The sequence below is a fragment of the Heptranchias perlo genome, chromosome 22 (genome assembly GCF_035084215.1).
Source record: "Heptranchias perlo isolate sHepPer1 chromosome 22, sHepPer1.hap1, whole genome shotgun sequence".
Taxonomy (NCBI): domain Eukaryota; kingdom Metazoa; phylum Chordata; class Chondrichthyes; order Hexanchiformes; family Hexanchidae; genus Heptranchias; species Heptranchias perlo.
Genome location: NC_090346.1, coordinates 14,270,022 through 14,288,877, shown reverse-complemented (window position 1 = coordinate 14,288,877; position 18,856 = coordinate 14,270,022). Strand labels below are relative to the sequence as shown.

Here is an 18,856-nt window from a genome sequence, read left to right as displayed (position 1 = left end):
AGGAGCATATTCAATGCAGAAGGCTCCATAGCCAAGACTGATCTTAAAATAACTTCTATGTATATATCATTGTTACAAAATTTCAAGTCTGTTCTAGAAATCTTCTTGGTTCAGCGTCACTGGTTTCTCTAGTAAGTGGACTCCTCAACCCTTACAAGTTTACCTTTAGTGCCCAATATCCAGTCTTACAATAGCATGACCAGGACGCTGTAACAATAAAGCCTTGTGTTAAATAAACTGGACACTGTCATCTCACATGTGTCCCCATGTGCACTTCTCCAGTCTTCCAAATGGCGGACTAATTAATACTTTAGTGAGATGTTGACACTCCAGTGCCAGTACTGCACCGTCAGAGGTGCCGTCTTTCAGATGAGACGTTAAACCAAGGCCCCATCTGCCCTCTCAGGTGAATGCAAAAGATCCCATGGCCAATATCTCAAAGAATAGCAGGGGAGTTCTCCCCAGTGTCCTGGCCAATATTTATACCTCAATCAACATCACTAAAACAGATTATCTGATCATTATCACATTGCTGCTTGTGGGAGCTTGCTGTGCGCAAATTGGCAGCTGTGCTTCCTACATTACAACAGAGACTACATTTCAAGACAAGTACCTCATTGGCTGTAAAGCGGTTCGGGACATCCTAAGGTCATGAAAGGTGCTATATAAATGCAAGTTCTTTCTTTTACCCTCATAGAGTCACCTTTGCTATCAAAACACTAACTGATAACAATGGCCGTCACTTGAATGTATAAAATGTGTTTCTTTTAAGGTAATGCACAGTGCTGTGGAGAGATACATAGACATGGAGACAAAAAGGTTGACCTGGTGGAAAAGCATATTCAAGCTAAGCTTCCTGCAGATTTTTGCCATCTTCTTCATGGTTCTTCAAACCTTGCTCATGTTGCACTGCTACATGGGCAGACTGGCGGATATCAGGCTGAATGTTGTGCCCTCCATCAGTCACGCCATACCTGAGGCCAGAAATCTTACTCTTAAAAAAAGTTGCCGCCTGTGCCAAGTGCAGATGGAGAGGAAAAAGAGGATCCGTGAGGTCTGCAGGGATCGCAACTTTTCCTTCCTGGGGAAATCCAAATCTTTTGAGAACATGCAGAATAGAGAGTTGTCCAACTTCATCAGCGACGACACACTGCAGACCATCTACTGCATCATTCCTAAGGTGGCTTGCACTCATTGGAAACAAGTGCTGTATTTGCTGAATCGAAACTTCGCGCAGCAGGCTCCAGTAAAGATGCCCTGGTCCATACATGCCTACTTCAAGAGATTGCAGAAGCAAAGGCCATTTAAAAAACGGGTGCTTCAGAAAAATTATATCAAGTTTCTTTTTGTCCGTGAGCCGTTCGTACGGTTGATCTCGGCATACCGAGATAAGATTGAGAATCCAGACAAATACTTCTACCAATATTCTTTCCACATGCTCAAGAGCTATGGGAAGATGCCTAATCCTCCAGCTACTGTCTGGAAAGCACGTAAAGCGAGAATTAAAGCGACCTTCTCTCACTTCATTCAGTACCTGTTGAATCCCAGGAACCAGATGGGATGTTTAAATAACCACTGGTGCCCAATATACAAACAGTGCCACCCTTGTCAGGTAAAATATGATTTTATTGGGAAATTAGAGACCTTGGATTCTGATTCCAACCACTTGCTCCAACTATTGGGTGTGGACAATATCGTCTTCCCACCAAAGTATTTGAATCAGACGACTATCAACTTCGTAGGGGAATGGTTTCGAAATATTCCCATGGCTTGGAGGGAAAAGCTGTATAAACTTTATGAACCTGATTTTGTTCTCTTTGGGTACCCAAAGCCCAAGTGTCTGTTTCCTGAGAAAGAACAGCACAAAGTAATCTCTAGTCCTTAAGGATGTTGCTACAGAAGTGATAAGTCTCTACACAATGTTCTTTTCCTCCAAAAAATGGTAATATGATTGAGACCTGCTTTTTATAACAATGTACAGTAAACGAACACTTCCATTTATATAATGCCTTATTGCAATGAAACACCTTAATGTCCAATAAACAGCAGTGAAATGAATGAGCAGTTGATCTGTTGTTTTTCTGTGATGTTAGTTGAGGGTAGAATGTTGTCCAGGACATCAGGAGAACTCCCTGTTCTTCTTCATATCGTGTGGTGGGATCCCTCTTACCTAATCCACCATAACCAGTGGAACAGGTAGACAGGGCCTCGGTTTAATGTCTCATCTGAATGACTTATATCTCACATATTTCTAGAGCAATGAAGTTGGATAAAAGTTACTATTAGCACAAGCTATACTTTGCAGGATGAGTGACATTGTTATGGAAGCTACAAGAGACGTGGGTGAGATATTTCTATTTGGGACAGGGTAGTGGCATGTCGGAACTTCCATTCCCCCCCACACCCCTGACCCCGCTGTAATCCCAATCCATTTTCCTGGATCAGAATTACTTAGATATGTAGGGCAGGTTCCCAGTGGGATTCCTTCCCATGGACGATCTCTGCTACTTAAAGGTTCAGAAAAGCCCTGAAAATGGGAATAGTGCTATATAAATGCAAGTTGTTGTTGCTATCCAGTGACCTCTTGGGGTGAAATGTGCATGTGTGGACATCAGAGTCAGTTCTGAAACCCTCCACCATCAAATTGCCTATTGATACTCATTGCCTCAGCTCATGAGAGAAGAATTGTCGGTTGAGGTGAAGTATTGGAGAGAGATGGGCACCCAAAGTATATCCTAACTAGAGGGAGAAACTACATCAGTGACTACACTTCTAAAGTACTTAATTGGCTGTAAAGCGGACTGGGACGTCCTGAGGTCGGGAAAGGCGTTATATAAATGAAAGTCTTTCTTTTTAATGACAATGATGGAACCTGTCAATCCAGCCATGGTTTGACACCATGAGTCAAGAATCCCCATTTTTAAAGACTAATTAGGTTAGATTCTATTTGAATACACATATTAAATATATACAATGAAACTCTTTAAACAGTAAATAAACATTGTTGAAAAAGTTTATTTCAAGTTTCTATTTACAATAAAAATTAAAAATAAATTTTATGTTACAAAAATACTACAGAAATTATGCATAATAAATATTAACGATTGAGAAGAGTCTGAAAATATCATAAATATCCCCCCTTTCTCATTATAAATCGCAAGGCACAAGTGATTATAAAACATACTAAAACATTCAAACAGGACACATTGTACAAAAGGTATCACATTAACTTCTTAACCCAATTTTCTCATTGCAAATCCTCCTAAAATACCAATATACAGATCTTCTACATCACCAAAGCCTCTCTACCACCTACAAGGCACAAATCAGGAGTGTGATGGAATACTCTCCACTTGCCTGGATGGGTGCAGCTCCAACAACACATAAGGAGCTTGACACCATCCAGGACAAATCAATTGGCAGCCCATCCCCTGGCCCAAACATCCACTCTCTCCACCACCGGTGCAACGTGGCTGCAGTGTGTACTATCTACAGGATGCCCTGCAGCAACTCACCAAGGCTTCTTCAGCAGCACCTCCCAAACCTTCGACCTCCACCATCTAGAAGGACAAGAGCAGAAGGTGCATGGGGACACCATCACCTCCAAGTTCCCCTCCAAGTCACCCACAGTCCTGACTTGGACATCATGGTCGATGGGTCAAAATCCTGGAACTCCCTACCTAACAGCACACAGACTGCAGCGGTTCAAGAAGAAGACCCACTGCCACTTTCTCAAGGACAACTAGGCTTGGGCAATAAATGCCGGCCTTGCCAGCGATGCCCACATCCCTAGAATGAATTTTAAAAAACACAATGTACTCCGCTTCAAAAACATCAAGAAAAGATGTCACAGTGCAGAAATGAGAAAGGCAGCAAGTACTTTTTATCAAGGGTATTTCCCCTCCATTGATGGGCACGTAATCTGTTTTCTCTCTAGTACATTTCTAAGTCCTGCACATCTGCCCTTCCCTTGCCCATTTTGGATTACCACTGTGTGGTGCTAAATACCCATTTAGCACGGCATCACAATTTAATCTCCTGCCCCCCTATGCAGGGACTAGCCGGTGTCCAAGCTCTGCATGGCTCACAAAGGATCATATACGAGTCCTGTCGCAGTGTAATGTTATGTGATGGTGCGCTGTGACACTTCCTGGTGGCAAGTATCCAAATCAAGCTCATAAAAGTCCAAATCAGACGCAATTTTTCCAAATAGTATCCCTACTTTGCAGGATTTGCATCAGATTGCAGTTTGTGAACCAAACCTTAGAATCTTTTCAAAGACTGCATGTAGTGTCACCACAATTCCTGGCCAGAATGGAGATGATTGGTTAATTCCCCCGTCAATCACACCTAGAGTAAGTGACTGGGATTGATTTTATGCACATAATTTGCATTACGTAACTATCCTCCACTCACTGCATTTTGATGGAGAAATAATCTTGCTTTTATCGGGAGACTCTCGGGAGAGTTTTAGGCATGAGTTCTGTTTGATGTAGTTCGTAGAAACTGTATAAATAGGGCTGCTTATAGTGACACCACGAGTCCGGGCCAGAATGGAGATGACTGGCTGACACAGTGGCGTCAATACTCACTCCGCTTTTGGAAACAGTTTCCAAGCAATTTTAGATTTGCTGACATATGCAACAAGCTGCTTCCCAAGGTGGGAAAGACAGGAATCCCGCACATCCCCTGACTGGCAGCAGATAGGAGGATTCGGTGACTGTACATAGGAACAGGAGTAGGCCATTCAGGCCCTCGTGCCTGCTCTGCCATTTGATAAGATCATGGCTGATCTGTGATCTAACTCCATATACCCGCCTGTAATACGACTCAAACTTTCAGATGCTGGATGTGTCTGCTGTGCATATCCAGCATTTTCTTCTTTCAATGAAGAGTTGTTACTAGAACTAATAAGGCTATTGTGTAGGATTCAAATAAACAATAATTATAGTTCTGGCGGTGGGGGTTATTTGCTTGTTTCATTAAGGGCTACGAGATTAGGATGTGGGCCATGATAAACCAATACTGCAACACAGCTTTGTTGATTGAACAACCCAGTGTCTAAAGCTCAGTAGGTATTGAGAACATGGAGTGAGGTGCAAGGTTTGATACAATGGCCTATGAAATTCCAGCGACAGCTCTTCTGTTAAAGCCTTTGAACACCGACCTATGCAGGACTTCCCAGTGGAAGAGCTGGTGCAAGGTGTGAATCCACAGCATTTATCGCAGGACTGCTTCTGCTCGATGTGAAGTGGTGTGGTACAGTGTCGAGGATGCAAAGCAGGGGAATCGGCCCCATTTACATTGCAAGGGCAGTTTCCAGGGCACAGGCAGCAACGGGGAAACAAGATTATTAAATCAGTGATCTGTTCTATATATCTATTTTTTTTAAAAATAGGATAAAGCTCTCTTTTGCCATTAACCCATCCCATACACCATGACACCATGATTTCTGCAGTTCTATAAATCTACCAAACTCCCCCATCTCCCTATCTACTCCCCCACCACCTCCACATACATTCAGGATGATTGGCAGACTCCTGAAGTGGGCTGACCCGACTCTAGAAGTTGGAGCCCTGATGTTTCAGTGGCCGTGACGGTGAAACAACAATGACATCGTCAGAATCGTCCGATTCCACTTCTCCTGATGTCTGAGGCAGGCTTCGGCTGGACTTCACTGGAAGTGAAGAAAACCATGTAACTTGTTCAATGCCAAACACTTTTGCTTAAACTATGCAAGAGTAGGAATAGACTGGATGTTGGACGGTTCTTTTCTCCCCCGCAGAGAGTAGTGAGACTCTGGAATGTGTTTCCGGCTGGTGTGCTGGGTGCTGACTCTCTGCCTTCAAGAGGGAGCTGGACTGGTTCTTGACTGGGGCAGAGGTCGCATCATATAGAAGGTAAATGTCTTTATAGATAACACTTGGTCCATGTGATCTCCTGGACTAGTTTCGATCGTCTGAGGGGGTCGAAGAGGGATTTTCCAGAGAATCTTTTTCCTTATTGGCCCTGGGTTTTTTCTCTTTTTTTGCCTCTTCTATGAGATTAAATTGCTGCGGGAGTGGGGGGCGGAGTTGGAGGGGGTGGGGGGAAGGGAGCTGGTGGGAGAAAGTGTTTAGTCTTGATATTCCGGCCATCATGGTGTGGGGCATGCTACTTCATTGACAATTGTACTTTTTTGGCTAGTATTTTGACTTGCTGTTGAGTTGGATAAGGATTACCCCTCCCCCACAAAACCCAACCGATTGATGGCAAGCAAGAGGCTGCTGGGGGTGGGGGCGGAAGGCGAATGTCCATATCTGATTTTGTCACTCACACTGTAGGAGAGTGCCTGCCCATCTTGCACTTGGCATGTTGAGTGTCGGTAACGGAGTCCCTAACGAAAACCTTCGAGACTTTGCGAGTTTCCTCATGAGATGCCTTTAAGACTCCCGCGGCGAGCCAGAGTTTGGTATTTCCTTGGATATTATCTGGGAGGATGTTACAGTGACGTTTAGCTCCTCCTTTGCCAAGACCCTTGTCTCCTTTACCAGAGGGCACCTGGTGCCTGTGGAACCGAAGACCAGTAAAGGGTCAGCTTCTTCAGGAGGGGAAGAGGGGCAAAAATTGGGGGGGGGGGATAAAGGAGGAAGAAACTGTTAATAAAGTAATTGGAAATAAAAACACCTGTGACCCAAATGAAGGCGTACTTACCCGATGAAGGTCTATTTGGTGAGATTTTGAACTTCTTTAAAGATTCTGACTCTCCTTGGTCTTCAGCCTCGAATATATCCTCTTCTATTTCATCACTACATTCATCGTCTTTAAGGTACCCTGCAACAAGAGTGCATAGAATGACACAGAATTTACAGCACAGAAACAGGCCATTCAGGTCAGTGTTTATGCTCCACACGAGCCTCCTCTCACCCTACTTCATCTAACGCTATCAACATATCCTTCTATTCCTTTCTCCCTCATGTGTTTATCTAGCTTCCCCTCAAGTGCATCTATGCTATTCGCCTCAACTACTCCTTGTGGTAGCGAGTTCCACATTCTCACCACTCTCTGGGTAAAGAGATTTTTCTTGAATTCCCTACTGGATTAATTAGTGACTATCTTATATTTATGGCCCCTAGTTCTGGTCTCCCCCACGAGTGGAAACATCTTCTCTACATCAAACCTATAAAACTCTTTCATAATCTTATAGACCTCTATCAGGTCACTCCCTCAGCCTTCTCTTTTCTACAGAAAAGAGCCCTAGCCTGTTCAATCTTTCCTGAAAGGTATAAGCTTTCAGTTTTTGTATCATCCTTGTAATACATGTGGTCATTTAAGTTATGAATCAAAGTAGTGTGATGTGCAAGTTATTGGAGCAACACATAGTGCCCTGAAGCATGAGAGGGGAGGGGACAGGTTCAATCAACCCTGCCCGGCTACAATGTTCCCAACCCCAGCCATGTTACTGATAGGAGGTGCTTGGCCTCCAACTGCAAGGAGTATGGGGGGAGGAATAATTATTCTGGTCACACCCAGGGAAGCTTAACATTGATTTTAACACGAGAAAAAGGAGTAGAAATAAAGAGACTACGAGTGTCAGCTTAGGTCAGTTGGTAGCACATTCACCTTGGAATCAGAAGGGTTCAAGCCCCACTACAGACCCGAGCACATAATCTAGGCCGATCTTCAGTGCATTACTGAGGGAGCGCTGAACTGTCGGAGGTGCTGTCTTTCGGATGAGGTGTTACTCTGTCTCTCTGTTCAGGTGGATGTAAAAGATCCCGTGGCACTAATTGAAGAGGAGCATGGAGTTCTGCTGGAGTCTTAGCCAACATTCCTCCTTCAACCATTGCCACCAAAAAGAACATTTATTTGCTGTTCGCGGGACTCTCCTATGCGCAGTTTGGCTGCCGCATTTGCCTACATAATAACAGTGACTGCACTTCAAAAGTAATCCATTGGTTGTAAAGCGCTTTGGGGCATCCCGAGGATGTGAAAGGTGCTATATAAATGCAAGTTCTTTCTTTTACATAATTTCAGGTGAGGGGGAATGAAACTTCTCACCATTATTAACCTTTTACCGAGGTACTTCATATCCAACGGCTCTCAATTTCATAAATCCTTGAGTGCCTTGGGAGGAATCCTACCCAAATTAAATCTAGAAAAGTACACAGGGCTTGAAAACATTCCTCTGCAAAGAATGGGACTGGGAATAGAACAACCAGGGCTTCCAAACCCTGTGACAAGTGCAAATAGTGCAGCTGGCTATCGTCAGGGCTTGAATATCTACAAGTGTAGGGTAGATGCAAGCTGGTAAGGGGCTTTACTGGGTCACGTTAAACCCGGCTAACTTTGGTGGAAGAAAAGTTGCCAGCCTATGAGTCAGAAACCTTCTACACCTACCAGAATACGTAGACCTTGGCTGGGCAATGCTGGATTTCCTCGCTGTGACTGAGGTCTCTTTTCTGTCTCCAGCAGATCTTTCCTTTCTTTGCTCAGCACCACAAGAGATAAAGGGATAAAACATAAGCAAATGGCAACTTTCTTTAGACTTTTCAGATTTAGAAAACAACAAATAACAACAGAAAATGCTGGAAATGCACAGCAGATCCATCAACATCTAAAAGACAGGTCTGGTGCTTCGGTTATTTGAATCCTGGTAGTGAAGGTCACAGTGCATCAGTCAGCATTTGAAAGAGAGGACAGGTTCATGTTTCTCCCCAAATAATTATGGATGAGGAAGGACATTTAACTCCTTAGTTTGTGGGAACCGGAAAGAGCCTAAAGTCAATCCATTTATTTCTTAAATGAAACCAGCGTTTTCACCTCCACTATTCTATCCGAAGTCCATGCCAAGCGTTGATCACTCTATGTTAGGGAGAACTTCCCGATATCAATCCTACATTTTCTTTTCACTAGTTTGAACATGTGTCCCTGTGCTCTACTCTAACAATTTAGTTTAAAGTAATTTTTCCGTACTTTTAGTTATCTTGTATACCTCTATAAGATCACCGTCCAACGCCTCGTTTCAAGGCTGAAAATGCCAAGTGTCTCCAGTCTTTCCTCATAGCTCAAGTCTTTGACACTGGGGATCAGCCTCAAGGATATTCTCTGGATTACCTCCAGCACGTGAATGTCTCCCTTATGACTTGATGAGCAGAACTGGACTAAAGGTGTGGTCAGAGCATGGCGCAGTTTGACCATCTCCTCTTATCTGCAGTCTACTGTTTTGGCTAGATAGCTCAGTGTTTTATTGGCTTTGCTTCAACATGTTTATCATTGAGTCTACTGACTCCTTTACAATTTCATCAACACCATTCATGGAGTAGGTGCGTTGCCCATTTTCAGCTGTCGATGCTCTGCTCACTTGCATATTTTCTCGGGTTCATTCTGTAATCTCTGAACTGCCTCTTCCAATTTCACTGCCCCTCCTAGTTTGATATCGTGCAAATTTGACCAATTTGTGTTGGGTTTCTATGTCCAGGTCATTGATGTAAATTAGAAAGCTCAGTAGCGATCCCTGGTACCTCACTCAGTACCTCCCGCACCTCAACATAACTCCTCTAATAATTGTCCTTGTTTTCCACCCTTCAGCCAGGTTCTTATCCATTCCCACAATTTACCTTTGAATCTTCACAGGTAAGAGCTTAACTAAAAGCCTTCCATGTGGAACTTTGTCAAATGCCTTTTGGAAGTCTAAGGACACAGCATCGTCGGGCTTTCCACAGTCCATTTGGGTTGTCACTTCCTCAAAAAAATCAAGGAGGTTGGTCAGGCAGGAACTTCCCCTTCCAAACACTGACTGCTGTTTACCAGGTTATTATAGTACAGATAATAGTCAAGTTTACTCCTGATAACAAATTCCATTGTCTTACAGAGAACTGAAGGAGGATTAATGGGTCTTTACTTGTCCTCCCTTTTGAATATGGTCATCGTGTTACCCTATTTCCAATCTTCTGGTCCTTCTCTAGTATCCAGTGACTCCCTTATCATGGTTGCCAATGCCTTACAAATCTCCTCCCTAGTCTCTCTTAGTCCTCTGGGATAAATACCATCTGTCCCTGGGGATTTGTTTGTTTCAGAACAGAACAGTTCTGTTGCAGGCCTCCATCTAACCTGCCTTTCTCTTTATGACGCTCTCTCCACACTCCTAAATATAAACAACAGTGGATCCGCGGATCTTTAAGGAGAGACTTTCCTGGGTCAGCGCCTGGCTGCACCGAATGGCCTGGGCGCGGCGGATATGGGAAAATCGGACAGACTCCTTTGCATGGGTGCGCTACAACTTGCCCAGTCTTCCGAGCCAGGAAAATCTCCCCCATAGAGACCGACAGCTGACAACAAATGGAAAGGGGAGAGCACAATCCGCAGAGGCTGTTCTCCTGAAAACGGAACAAAAGATAAAAGGGCAAGTCTATTTATGCAAAGCCCCGATCTTACCTTCCTCTGAGGTATTCTGTCCGAGTCAGATGAGCCCTGAAGGAGGACTGGATGAAGGAGACGGCCTCATCTCCCTCATCCTCTGTGAGGAGTTGCTTCTGAATGCTGTTGCTGTGAGAAACTTGAGGAGTCTGGAATAAATGATCACGTCAATATAGACGCACATATGTAAAATACACAGAAACTGCTCACAATTACATAGAATTTACAGTACAGGAACAGGCCACTCAGCCCAACAGGTCTATGCCGATGTTAATGCTCCACACGAGCCTCCTCCCACCCCTCTTCATCTCACCCTATCAGCATATCCTTCTATTAATTTCTTGCTCATGTGTTTATCCAGCTTCCCCTTAAATGCATCTCTGCTATTCGCCTCAACTACTCCATGCAGTAGCAAGTTCCACATTCTTACCACTCTTTGGGTAAAGAAATTTCTCCCGAATTCCCTATTGGATTTATTGGTGACTATCATATATTTGTGGCCCCTAGCTTTGGTCTCCCCCACAAGTGGAAACATCTTCTCTATGTCTAATTCTAAGGGCAGGACCATCGACTAGACCTGTCTAGTCTGTTTCAAAAGAAACTCGTCCATTTTAGTTCAAAACCATCATCTACTCCAATATGGAAGTCTCAGGTTTGCTTTGTTGGTAGCACTCTCTCCTCAGAGTCAGAAAGTTGTGGGATCAAGCCCTGCTCCAGAACTTGAGCAAATCTAGGCTATTGCTTCAGTGCCATCCTTTGGAAGATACATTAAACACAGGCCCTGTCTGCCTACTCCAGTGGATGTAAACGATCCCATGGCTTTGTTACAAGTGGGAGTTCTCCCGGGGTCCTGGCCAACATTCCTACCTCAACCAGCACCAACAAAAACAGATTATCTGGTCATTCATTCACTTGCTGTGTGTGGGACCTTGCTGTGCGCAAATTGTCAGCTGAGTTTGCCTATATAACAACAGCGACTGCTCTTCAAAAAGTAATCCCATCGGTTGCAAAGTGCTTTGGGACATCCTAAGTTGAGACTTCACATACTCATTTCATACTGGAATTTAGCAAACAGAGTCAAGATTAGTTTCAAACACAACTTGCAGCAATTGTTCTTTGGATTTTATATTAATGATGAGATCTGTGACAATGATAACGGGAACGTGCTCCTCATATTAATGGGTCCGGTTAAGGCAGTAAGATTGTGGAAATTCTGGAAGGTGTCACGTACCTTGTTCCGTCGAGGAGAGGCAACAGACGTTTTCCTCAGCCTTACAGAGTGCATGCCCTCGAGCTTCTGTCGTGCTAAATGCCCCCGTGCAGCTGCTTGAATCACAGTAATTGCCTAGGGTTAGGGTGAAGAAGGATAGAATGTTGATCGACAGAAAGCTTCAAGACCACCTTAAAGCAGAACCCTACAGAATTTCCACCCCAGCTGGTTTTAATGGTTAATCTACTAAACCTTCCCTAAATCTCCTTCTCCTCCTTTAAGACACTTCTTAAAACCTACCTCTTTGACCAAGCCTAATGTGGCTCAGTGTCAAATCTTGTTTGATAACACTCCTGTGAAGCACCTTGGGACATTTTACTACATTAAAGGCACTATATAAATGCAAGTTTTTGTTAGTTATTGTTAATCTCGGACATCTTTTAAAAAAAAAGGTCTATTCATCAAGGTGTTATCGCTGGGAAAAGGAGCATTTGCCATTTCAGGAACCACAGTTGGTGTCGAGCACTTGCACCACAGGTACACCATGGCCAGCTACAGAGTAAAGCCCTGAAGAATGTCCCTTAACCTCATTCTCACCCTTACATACCACAAGTGATTAAACTTATTGACAATGCAAGTAATACCTCCAGTTCTACAACAGGAGAAATTTACATAGGAACAGGAGTAGCCCATTCTGCCTCTCAAGCCTGTTCCGCCATTCAATTAGACCATGGCTAATCTGTATCTTAACTCCATCTACCTTCCTTGGTTCAGTAATCAATGTTTATGTCCTAGATCAGACATATGTTCCACAGATCTGTGGTGCTACACATTGGTATTCCATCATGACACGTGACATGACACTGATAGGGAGCTCAGAGCCTGGTGAGGGATCTGGTATCACCCGGAATCTGTCACTTTCATTGTGTCTGAGAATTTTATACAAAACTTGTGTATTTAGGCAGCAGATCACAATACACCAAAGGGAGGTAGTGGTTTCCAAAGTCTTGAAATCTTATTATCTTAATATTGTATTTAGTTACAAATTGTGACATCACTCAAAATATTGTTCTCTGACCAACGCTATTTAACATGGGGTCAAACTTACCTCGTCCAACTCTACATCTTCTTTCTATACAGGTAAAAGGAAAAAAAGAGCATAATTGAAACTTGCTTATAAATATAGAAAATGGACTAAATCGTTCTCAAAACCTGCAACTTCCCAAAAGTACATCCCCATATTGATTGACAAGACAGTTCCCCTTTCAAAAATTGCGATTGGAATGTGCCAGAAGCCCCCCTCGCACTGACAACCATCACTAGCAAATGTTAAACATTAAGACACAATTGTTTTGGGGTGTGAAGGGTGGAATCGGCGAGTACTGCATCCTATTCCGAGGTCCATAAGGAAGAGCCAAATCTACACCGTGAGACTCTTAATTAGAAAACGCAGAGTGGATTTACTCCATAACTCCCAAACCAGATTCACATTAATTTCATCAACTCTTCCCAGTCGTCTGACACTCTCTACACAAAGCTTTAGACAGTAGGAGGGAAAGACTTTCCAGTATTTAGTCACCCGAGTGCCACTAATTATGTTCAGTTTGTTCTTATTGCCTCTTCCTCTGTCACAAACAATTACACTCAGGAAGCACTTAATTATTTACCTGGATTATCAGAACTCAGGATTATAATTGACTAGGACATGCTTATTGCATAGTGTCAGCTTGGTTCAGTGTGAGTCAGAAGGTCGTGGGTTCAAGCCCCACTCCAGGACTTGAGCACATAACTCCAATGCAGTACTGAGGGAGTGACAAGGTGCCACATCAAAGGCTACTACACAAAATAAGAGCTCATGGTGTAGGGGGTAACCCGTGGATAAAGGATTGGTTAGCTAACGGGAAACAGAAAGTAGGCATAAATGGGTCATTTTCAGGTTGGCAAGATGTAACGAATGGAGTGCCACAGGGATCAGTGCTGGGGCCTCAACTATTTACAATCTATATCAATGACTTGGATGAAGGGACCAAATGTATGGTTGCTAAATTTGCTGATGACACAAAGGTAGGTTGGAAAGTAAGTTGTGAAGAGGACATAAGGAGTCTGCAAAGGGTTATATATAGGTTAAGTGAGAGGGCAAAAATTTGGCAGATAGAGTTTAATATGGGAAAATGTAAACTTGTCCACATTGGCAGGAGGAATAGAAAAGCAGTATATTATTTAAATGGAGAGAGATTGCAGAACTCTGAGGTACAGAGGGATCTGGGTGTCCTAGTACATGAATCATAAAAAGTTAGTTTGCAGGTACAGCAAGTAATTAGGAAGGCAAATGGAATGTTGTCATTTATTGCAAGGGAAATGGAATATAAAAGTAGAGATGTTTTGCTACAGTTGTACAGGGCATTGGTGAGACCACATCTAGAATACTGAGTGCAGTTTTGGTCTCCTCATTTAAGAAAGGACATAATTGCTTTAGAGGCGGTTCAGAGAAGATTCACTCGACTGATTCCTGGGATGAGGGGGTTATCTTATGAGGAAAGTTTGGACAAGTTGGGCCTGTATACATTGGAGTTTAGAAGAATGAGAGGTGATATTATTGAAATATATAAGATCATGAGGGTACTAGAAGAGGTAGATGCTGAGAGGATGTTTCCCCTTGTGGAGAGAGTAGAACTAGGGGACACAGTTTAAAAATAAGGGGTCTCCCATTTAAGATGGAGATGAGAAGAAATTTTTTCTCTCAGAGGGTTGTGAGTCTGTGGAACTCCCTTCCCCAGAGAGCGGTGGAGGCAGGGTCACTGAGTATTTTTAAGGCCGAGTTACATAGATTCCTGATTAACAAGAGAGTCAAAGATTATAGTAGGTAGACGGGAAAGCAGGGTTGAGGTCATAATCAGATCAGCCATGACCTTATCAAATGGCAGAGCAGGCTCGAGGGGCCGAATGGCATACTCCTGCTCTTAATTCGTATGTTCGTATGTCAGAGGTGCCGTCTTTCGGATGAGACTTTAAACCGAGGCACAATCTGCCCTCTTAGGTGGACATAAAAGATCCTGTTCGAAGAAGAGTAGCAGAGTTCTGGTTTACTGGTCAACATTTATCCCCCAATCAAGACCACCACAAACAGATTAACCACTCATTCATCTCATTGCTGTTTGTGGAATTGCTTGAGCAGGATGGGTGCTTCAGTTGGCTATATTCATTGTATATGAGCAGCTCTGTGAGACTGAGCTCCTGGAGTGGAGCCTCGTTGGAAGGGAGCACGAGTCGGAGACAGGCCCATAACACTATGGCCCTGACAATCCGACTTGTACTTCTACCTAGCTAGGCTGTAATCCAGGGGCACAGGCTCGCTGAATTTGTACTCGTGTCTAAAACTTGTTCATGGCAAATTAAAGATTGGGTTCCCTCTGTCTGGCTTGTTGCATTAGCAAAGAAGCCACAATATACAATGTAGGGGCGATGATGCAGGCAGAAAATCCAGCACTGCCAAATTCTGGACTTAGAGGCTCCAATTCCAACGGATCAGACTCAGCTCAACAGCTCTCTCACTGTGAAGCCTCTGTATGCACAATTATAAACGAGCTTATCATTGTCTACCAGTCAATCAGATTACTCAGTTTCAGGAAGTGGAAACCCTCCTATGTTTTATTTTATCGTCAGATGAAGGGCCAAGGTCTGTAAATCAGGTTGAAAAAGAAAGAAAGATGATGGAAGATGAGGCAATTCAAGCAAAATGATTAGGGGCTGCCGAGCTTGGGTTTTTAGATTTTAGGGGGAAGGGAAGATTAAGGGAGGTGAGGAACTCCACATTTTTGAGTCCTTGGAAAAAAATGAGGTAAAATAGGGAATGGTGAGGAAGATGGAGGAAGCAGGGATACTCAAAGGTAGTCAAGACTTGACTCATGCTGATATGTACCTCAACTCCATTTACCTGTCTTTGTTCCATATCTCACTGCTGTTTATGGGATCTTGCTATGCGCAAAATGGCTGCCACATTTACCCCCATAAGCACAGTTACAGCTCTTCAAACTAATCCATTATAAAGGGAATGCTTTGAGATATTTCTGAGAGATGTGACAAGTCAATGTAGGAATGCAATTCTTTTCAATCCACAAAGGAGCACTCATTAGTAAAAGATTTCTTTGAAAACAAATCATGCTAATGCAACATCAGCTGTCTGTACACTTTTTCCCAACACATGGTGATTAATACAACCCTCATGATGTTGTCACTTTAAGATCTCAGTTCTAATTACAGAACATTCCTTTAAAGTTATGCTGGTCGGGAGCCGATCGGAATCCTCCAATTAAAAGCAGGTGCTGGATAAAGTCAGGTATTTACATCATTAATACAAAACAGGTCTAACCCAAACTCAGGACTATTGTATCCACGCACTCTTCCCTCCATCATCGGTGCCAGACTCTTCAGGCAACATGCCCCTGCACCATGGAATTCTCTTCCTAACCCCCTCTGCCTCTGGTTCATCATTCTCCACCAACAAACATAGGAACAGGAGGAGGCCATTCAGCCCCTCAAGCCTGTTCCGCCATTCAATTAGTTCACGGCTCATCTGTACCTCAACTCCATCTACCTGCCTTGGTTCCATAACCCTTGATACCCTTTACCCAACAAAAACCTATCAAACTCAGGTTTTGAAATTTTCAATTGATCCCCAGCCTCAACAATTTTTGGGGGGAGAGATTTCCACCATCCTTTGTGTGAAGAAGTGCTGCCTGACATCACCCCTAATCAGCCTAGCTCTAATTTTAAGATAATGTCTTCTGGTTCTGGACTCCCCCACTAGAGGAAATAGTTTCTCTCTACCCTATCAAATCCTTTAATCATCTTAAACACTTCAATTGGATCAGCTCATTGGATGTAACACTTATCCAGCCACCGTAGTGCCTTCATGATGCTACTGTTGGTTCAGTACAGTACCCATCAAAAAGTCTTGAAAATTTAAATTGAGCAACAACAAAAGCCTCTTCGAAACCTCTCTCTTCGACTGCTCTGTTTGGTGTCTATCCTCCTCCCCCTTTAGGGATGTTTTTGCTATGTTAAAAATACCACCCAAGTGCAAGTTGTTACAGTGGGGTTGTGAGTTAACCAATCGCCTTTTAAAAGGAGCATCCTGCTTCGTGTCGTGGTCGCAGCGGCAACATGGAAATGAGCCACTTGATCCGTGGCCTCCCAGCACTACAGTGTGTCTTGAACTGTAACCAAAGTGCAGACGGTGATCTGACAACTGCATTGTGCCGCCCATATCCTGACTCGCACCAGGTTTCCGTTCTCCCATCACCCCTGTGTGCTCGCCGACCTACATTGGCTCCCGGTCCAGCAAAGCTTTGAATTTAAAATTCTCACTTTTGTGTTCAAATCCCTCCATGGCCTCACCCTTCCCTATCTCTGTAACCTCCTCCAGTCCTACAACCCTCCAATGTGTTCCTCCAATTCTGGTCTCTTGTGCATCCCCGATTTCCTGCGCTCCACTATTGGCGGCTGTGCCTTCAGCTGTCTAGGCCCTAAGTTCTGGAATTCCCTCCCTAAACCTCTCCACCTCTCTCTCCTCCTTAAATTGCTCCTTAAAACCTACCTCTTTGATCAAGCTTTTGGTCACCTGTCCTAATATCCTTATGTGGCTCGGTGTCAAATTGTGTTTGAAAATCGCTCCTGTGAAGCGCCTTGGGACGTTTTACTACGTTGAAGGCACTATATAAATGCAAGTTATTGTTGTGAGATGGTTGGGTGTAAGTCCTTTCGACGACCGCCCGCTGCTGTCTACGATCAGTCTTTACCTGATTCTGATATTGGCGCCAGTGCCGCTGGATTGTTCTTGCTGCCCGCTCTCGACCGCCCACCTCCTGCTTCCGCCGACCGGAATGAGCAGAAACGGCCTGGGTGGACCGGTGACTCCTGGCTGAACCTGGACGGGACTGACTGCCTGCGCTTTCTACCTGTGAGAAGGGCAGTGTTGTTAATGTCGACAGACTCAGGGAGCCACGGTTTACAATCAGTGACGTACAAAGCCCAGTGTTTTGGATTCAGTCAATGCAGACCTCTAATGGGAACTCATTTAAGGCCCGATTCACATAGACCTGCATCCATATCATCCGTGGTGTCAGCTGTGGCTCAGTGGTTAGCACTCTCGCCTCGGAGTCAGAAGGTCGTGGGTTCAAGCCCGGGGACTTGATCACATAATCCAAGCTGACACTCCCAGTACAGTACTGAGGGAGTGCTGCACTGTCGGAGGTGCCGTCTTTCGGATGAGACGTTAAACTGAAACCCCGTTTGCTCTCTCAGGATGACGTAAAAGATCCCGTGGCCACTATTCGAAGAACAGCAGGGGAGTTCTCCCCGGTGTCCTGGCCAATATTTATCCCTAAACCAACATCACTAAAAATACAGATTACGTGGCCATTTATTACATTGCTATTTGAGGGATCTTGCTGTGCAGAAATTGGCTGCCCATTTCCTACATTACAACAGTGATTACACTTCAAAAGTACTTCATTGGCTGTGAAGTACTTTGGGTCGAGCTGAGGTTGTGAAAGGCGTTATATAAAGGCAAGTCTTTCTTTCTAACGCCTCCTCCACCCCGGCAGGGAGCCCCCTCTCCAGGTTTACCTTGGCAAGGTCATTGGTGCGCTCCTTCATTCGCCGATGATCTTCCAGCTCTGCTTCCAGTTGCTTTATCCTTTCTGTCAGACCGCGGATCTCCCTCCTGCAGTACAGGACGGGTCAAGTTTTCACTCTCGTTGCAGTAAGAGATTTAACTCTGGCATTCAATGATTACAATCCCTGGCCTAGTGTATCTCTGGAGCACAGTTACAAATCCAGCCCACTCTTCTTTCCTGACTACAACCGGCCCTCAGGTGGAACTGATCTAATGACACTTTTATATTACTGCAGGCCCCTGGTGTCAGGATGGTGGGCTATTTGTTTTTGCTTCGGCACAATTATGAAGTGAACTGGCCTTGGCCCATGTGTAGGCCCGATCTGAAGATGGAAACTCGCTGTCCAATGCAGGCACGAGTCCCCTTTCCTAGCACTGTGACTGTTTCGGCACTGCACTGGGGAATGGAAAACAAACAATGAACTGGTTCCACGCTGAAAATGGGAACCATTCCAAGATCAATGAGGGAGATTAGAAGGAACAGGTGACTTTGAACCTATGGGTCCCAAAGCTCTCCACACTGGGGGCTTTTCTCGCCTCATGTCTGGGTCTGTTGTAGACTAATTGATAGA

The 18,856-nt window shown here is 44.2% G+C and overlaps 2 protein-coding genes across 3 annotated transcripts in view; one reads left to right on the top strand and one right to left on the bottom strand.

Moving 5' to 3' along the window:
* The first annotated feature begins 805 nt into the window (after positions 1 to 805).
* LOC137340933 (carbohydrate sulfotransferase 12-like) lies at positions 806 to 2,098 on the top strand. Its single transcript, XM_068003747.1, has one exon. It carries the CDS (start codon positions 806 to 808, stop codon positions 1,883 to 1,885), a length of 1,080 nt encoding a protein of 359 aa, XP_067859848.1. The 3' UTR covers positions 1,886 to 2,098.
* Positions 2,099 to 3,069: 971 nt separating this feature from the next.
* The window catches only part of iqce (IQ motif containing E), a 35,576-nt gene continuing 19,789 nt past the window's right edge, over positions 3,070 to 18,856 (bottom strand). The window contains exons 16-23 of one of the 2 annotated variants that reach the window (XM_068002953.1): positions 18,236 to 18,332; positions 17,407 to 17,565; positions 12,717 to 12,740; positions 11,630 to 11,743; positions 10,417 to 10,547; positions 8,380 to 8,465; positions 6,694 to 6,813; positions 3,070 to 5,677 (exon numbers count right to left, since the gene is read on the bottom strand). In XM_068002953.1, the coding sequence (XP_067859054.1) occupies positions 5,562 to 5,677; positions 6,694 to 6,813; positions 8,380 to 8,465; positions 10,417 to 10,547; positions 11,630 to 11,743; positions 12,717 to 12,740; positions 17,407 to 17,565; positions 18,236 to 18,332 (847 nt within the window). In that variant the 3' untranslated portion in view covers positions 3,070 to 5,561. Of the gene's footprint in view, positions 5,678 to 5,698; positions 6,548 to 6,693; positions 6,814 to 8,379; positions 8,466 to 10,416; positions 10,548 to 11,629; positions 11,744 to 12,716; positions 12,741 to 17,406; positions 17,566 to 18,235; positions 18,333 to 18,856 lie in introns of those variants that run through there. The other variant, XM_068002952.1, reaches the window with a different exon arrangement.

Excerpts from the sequence above, each read along its gene's own strand:
- LOC137340933 (XM_068003747.1), top strand. The coding sequence starts at position 806 with ATGGAGACAAAAAGGTTGACCTGGTGGAAAAGCATATTCAAGCTAAGC.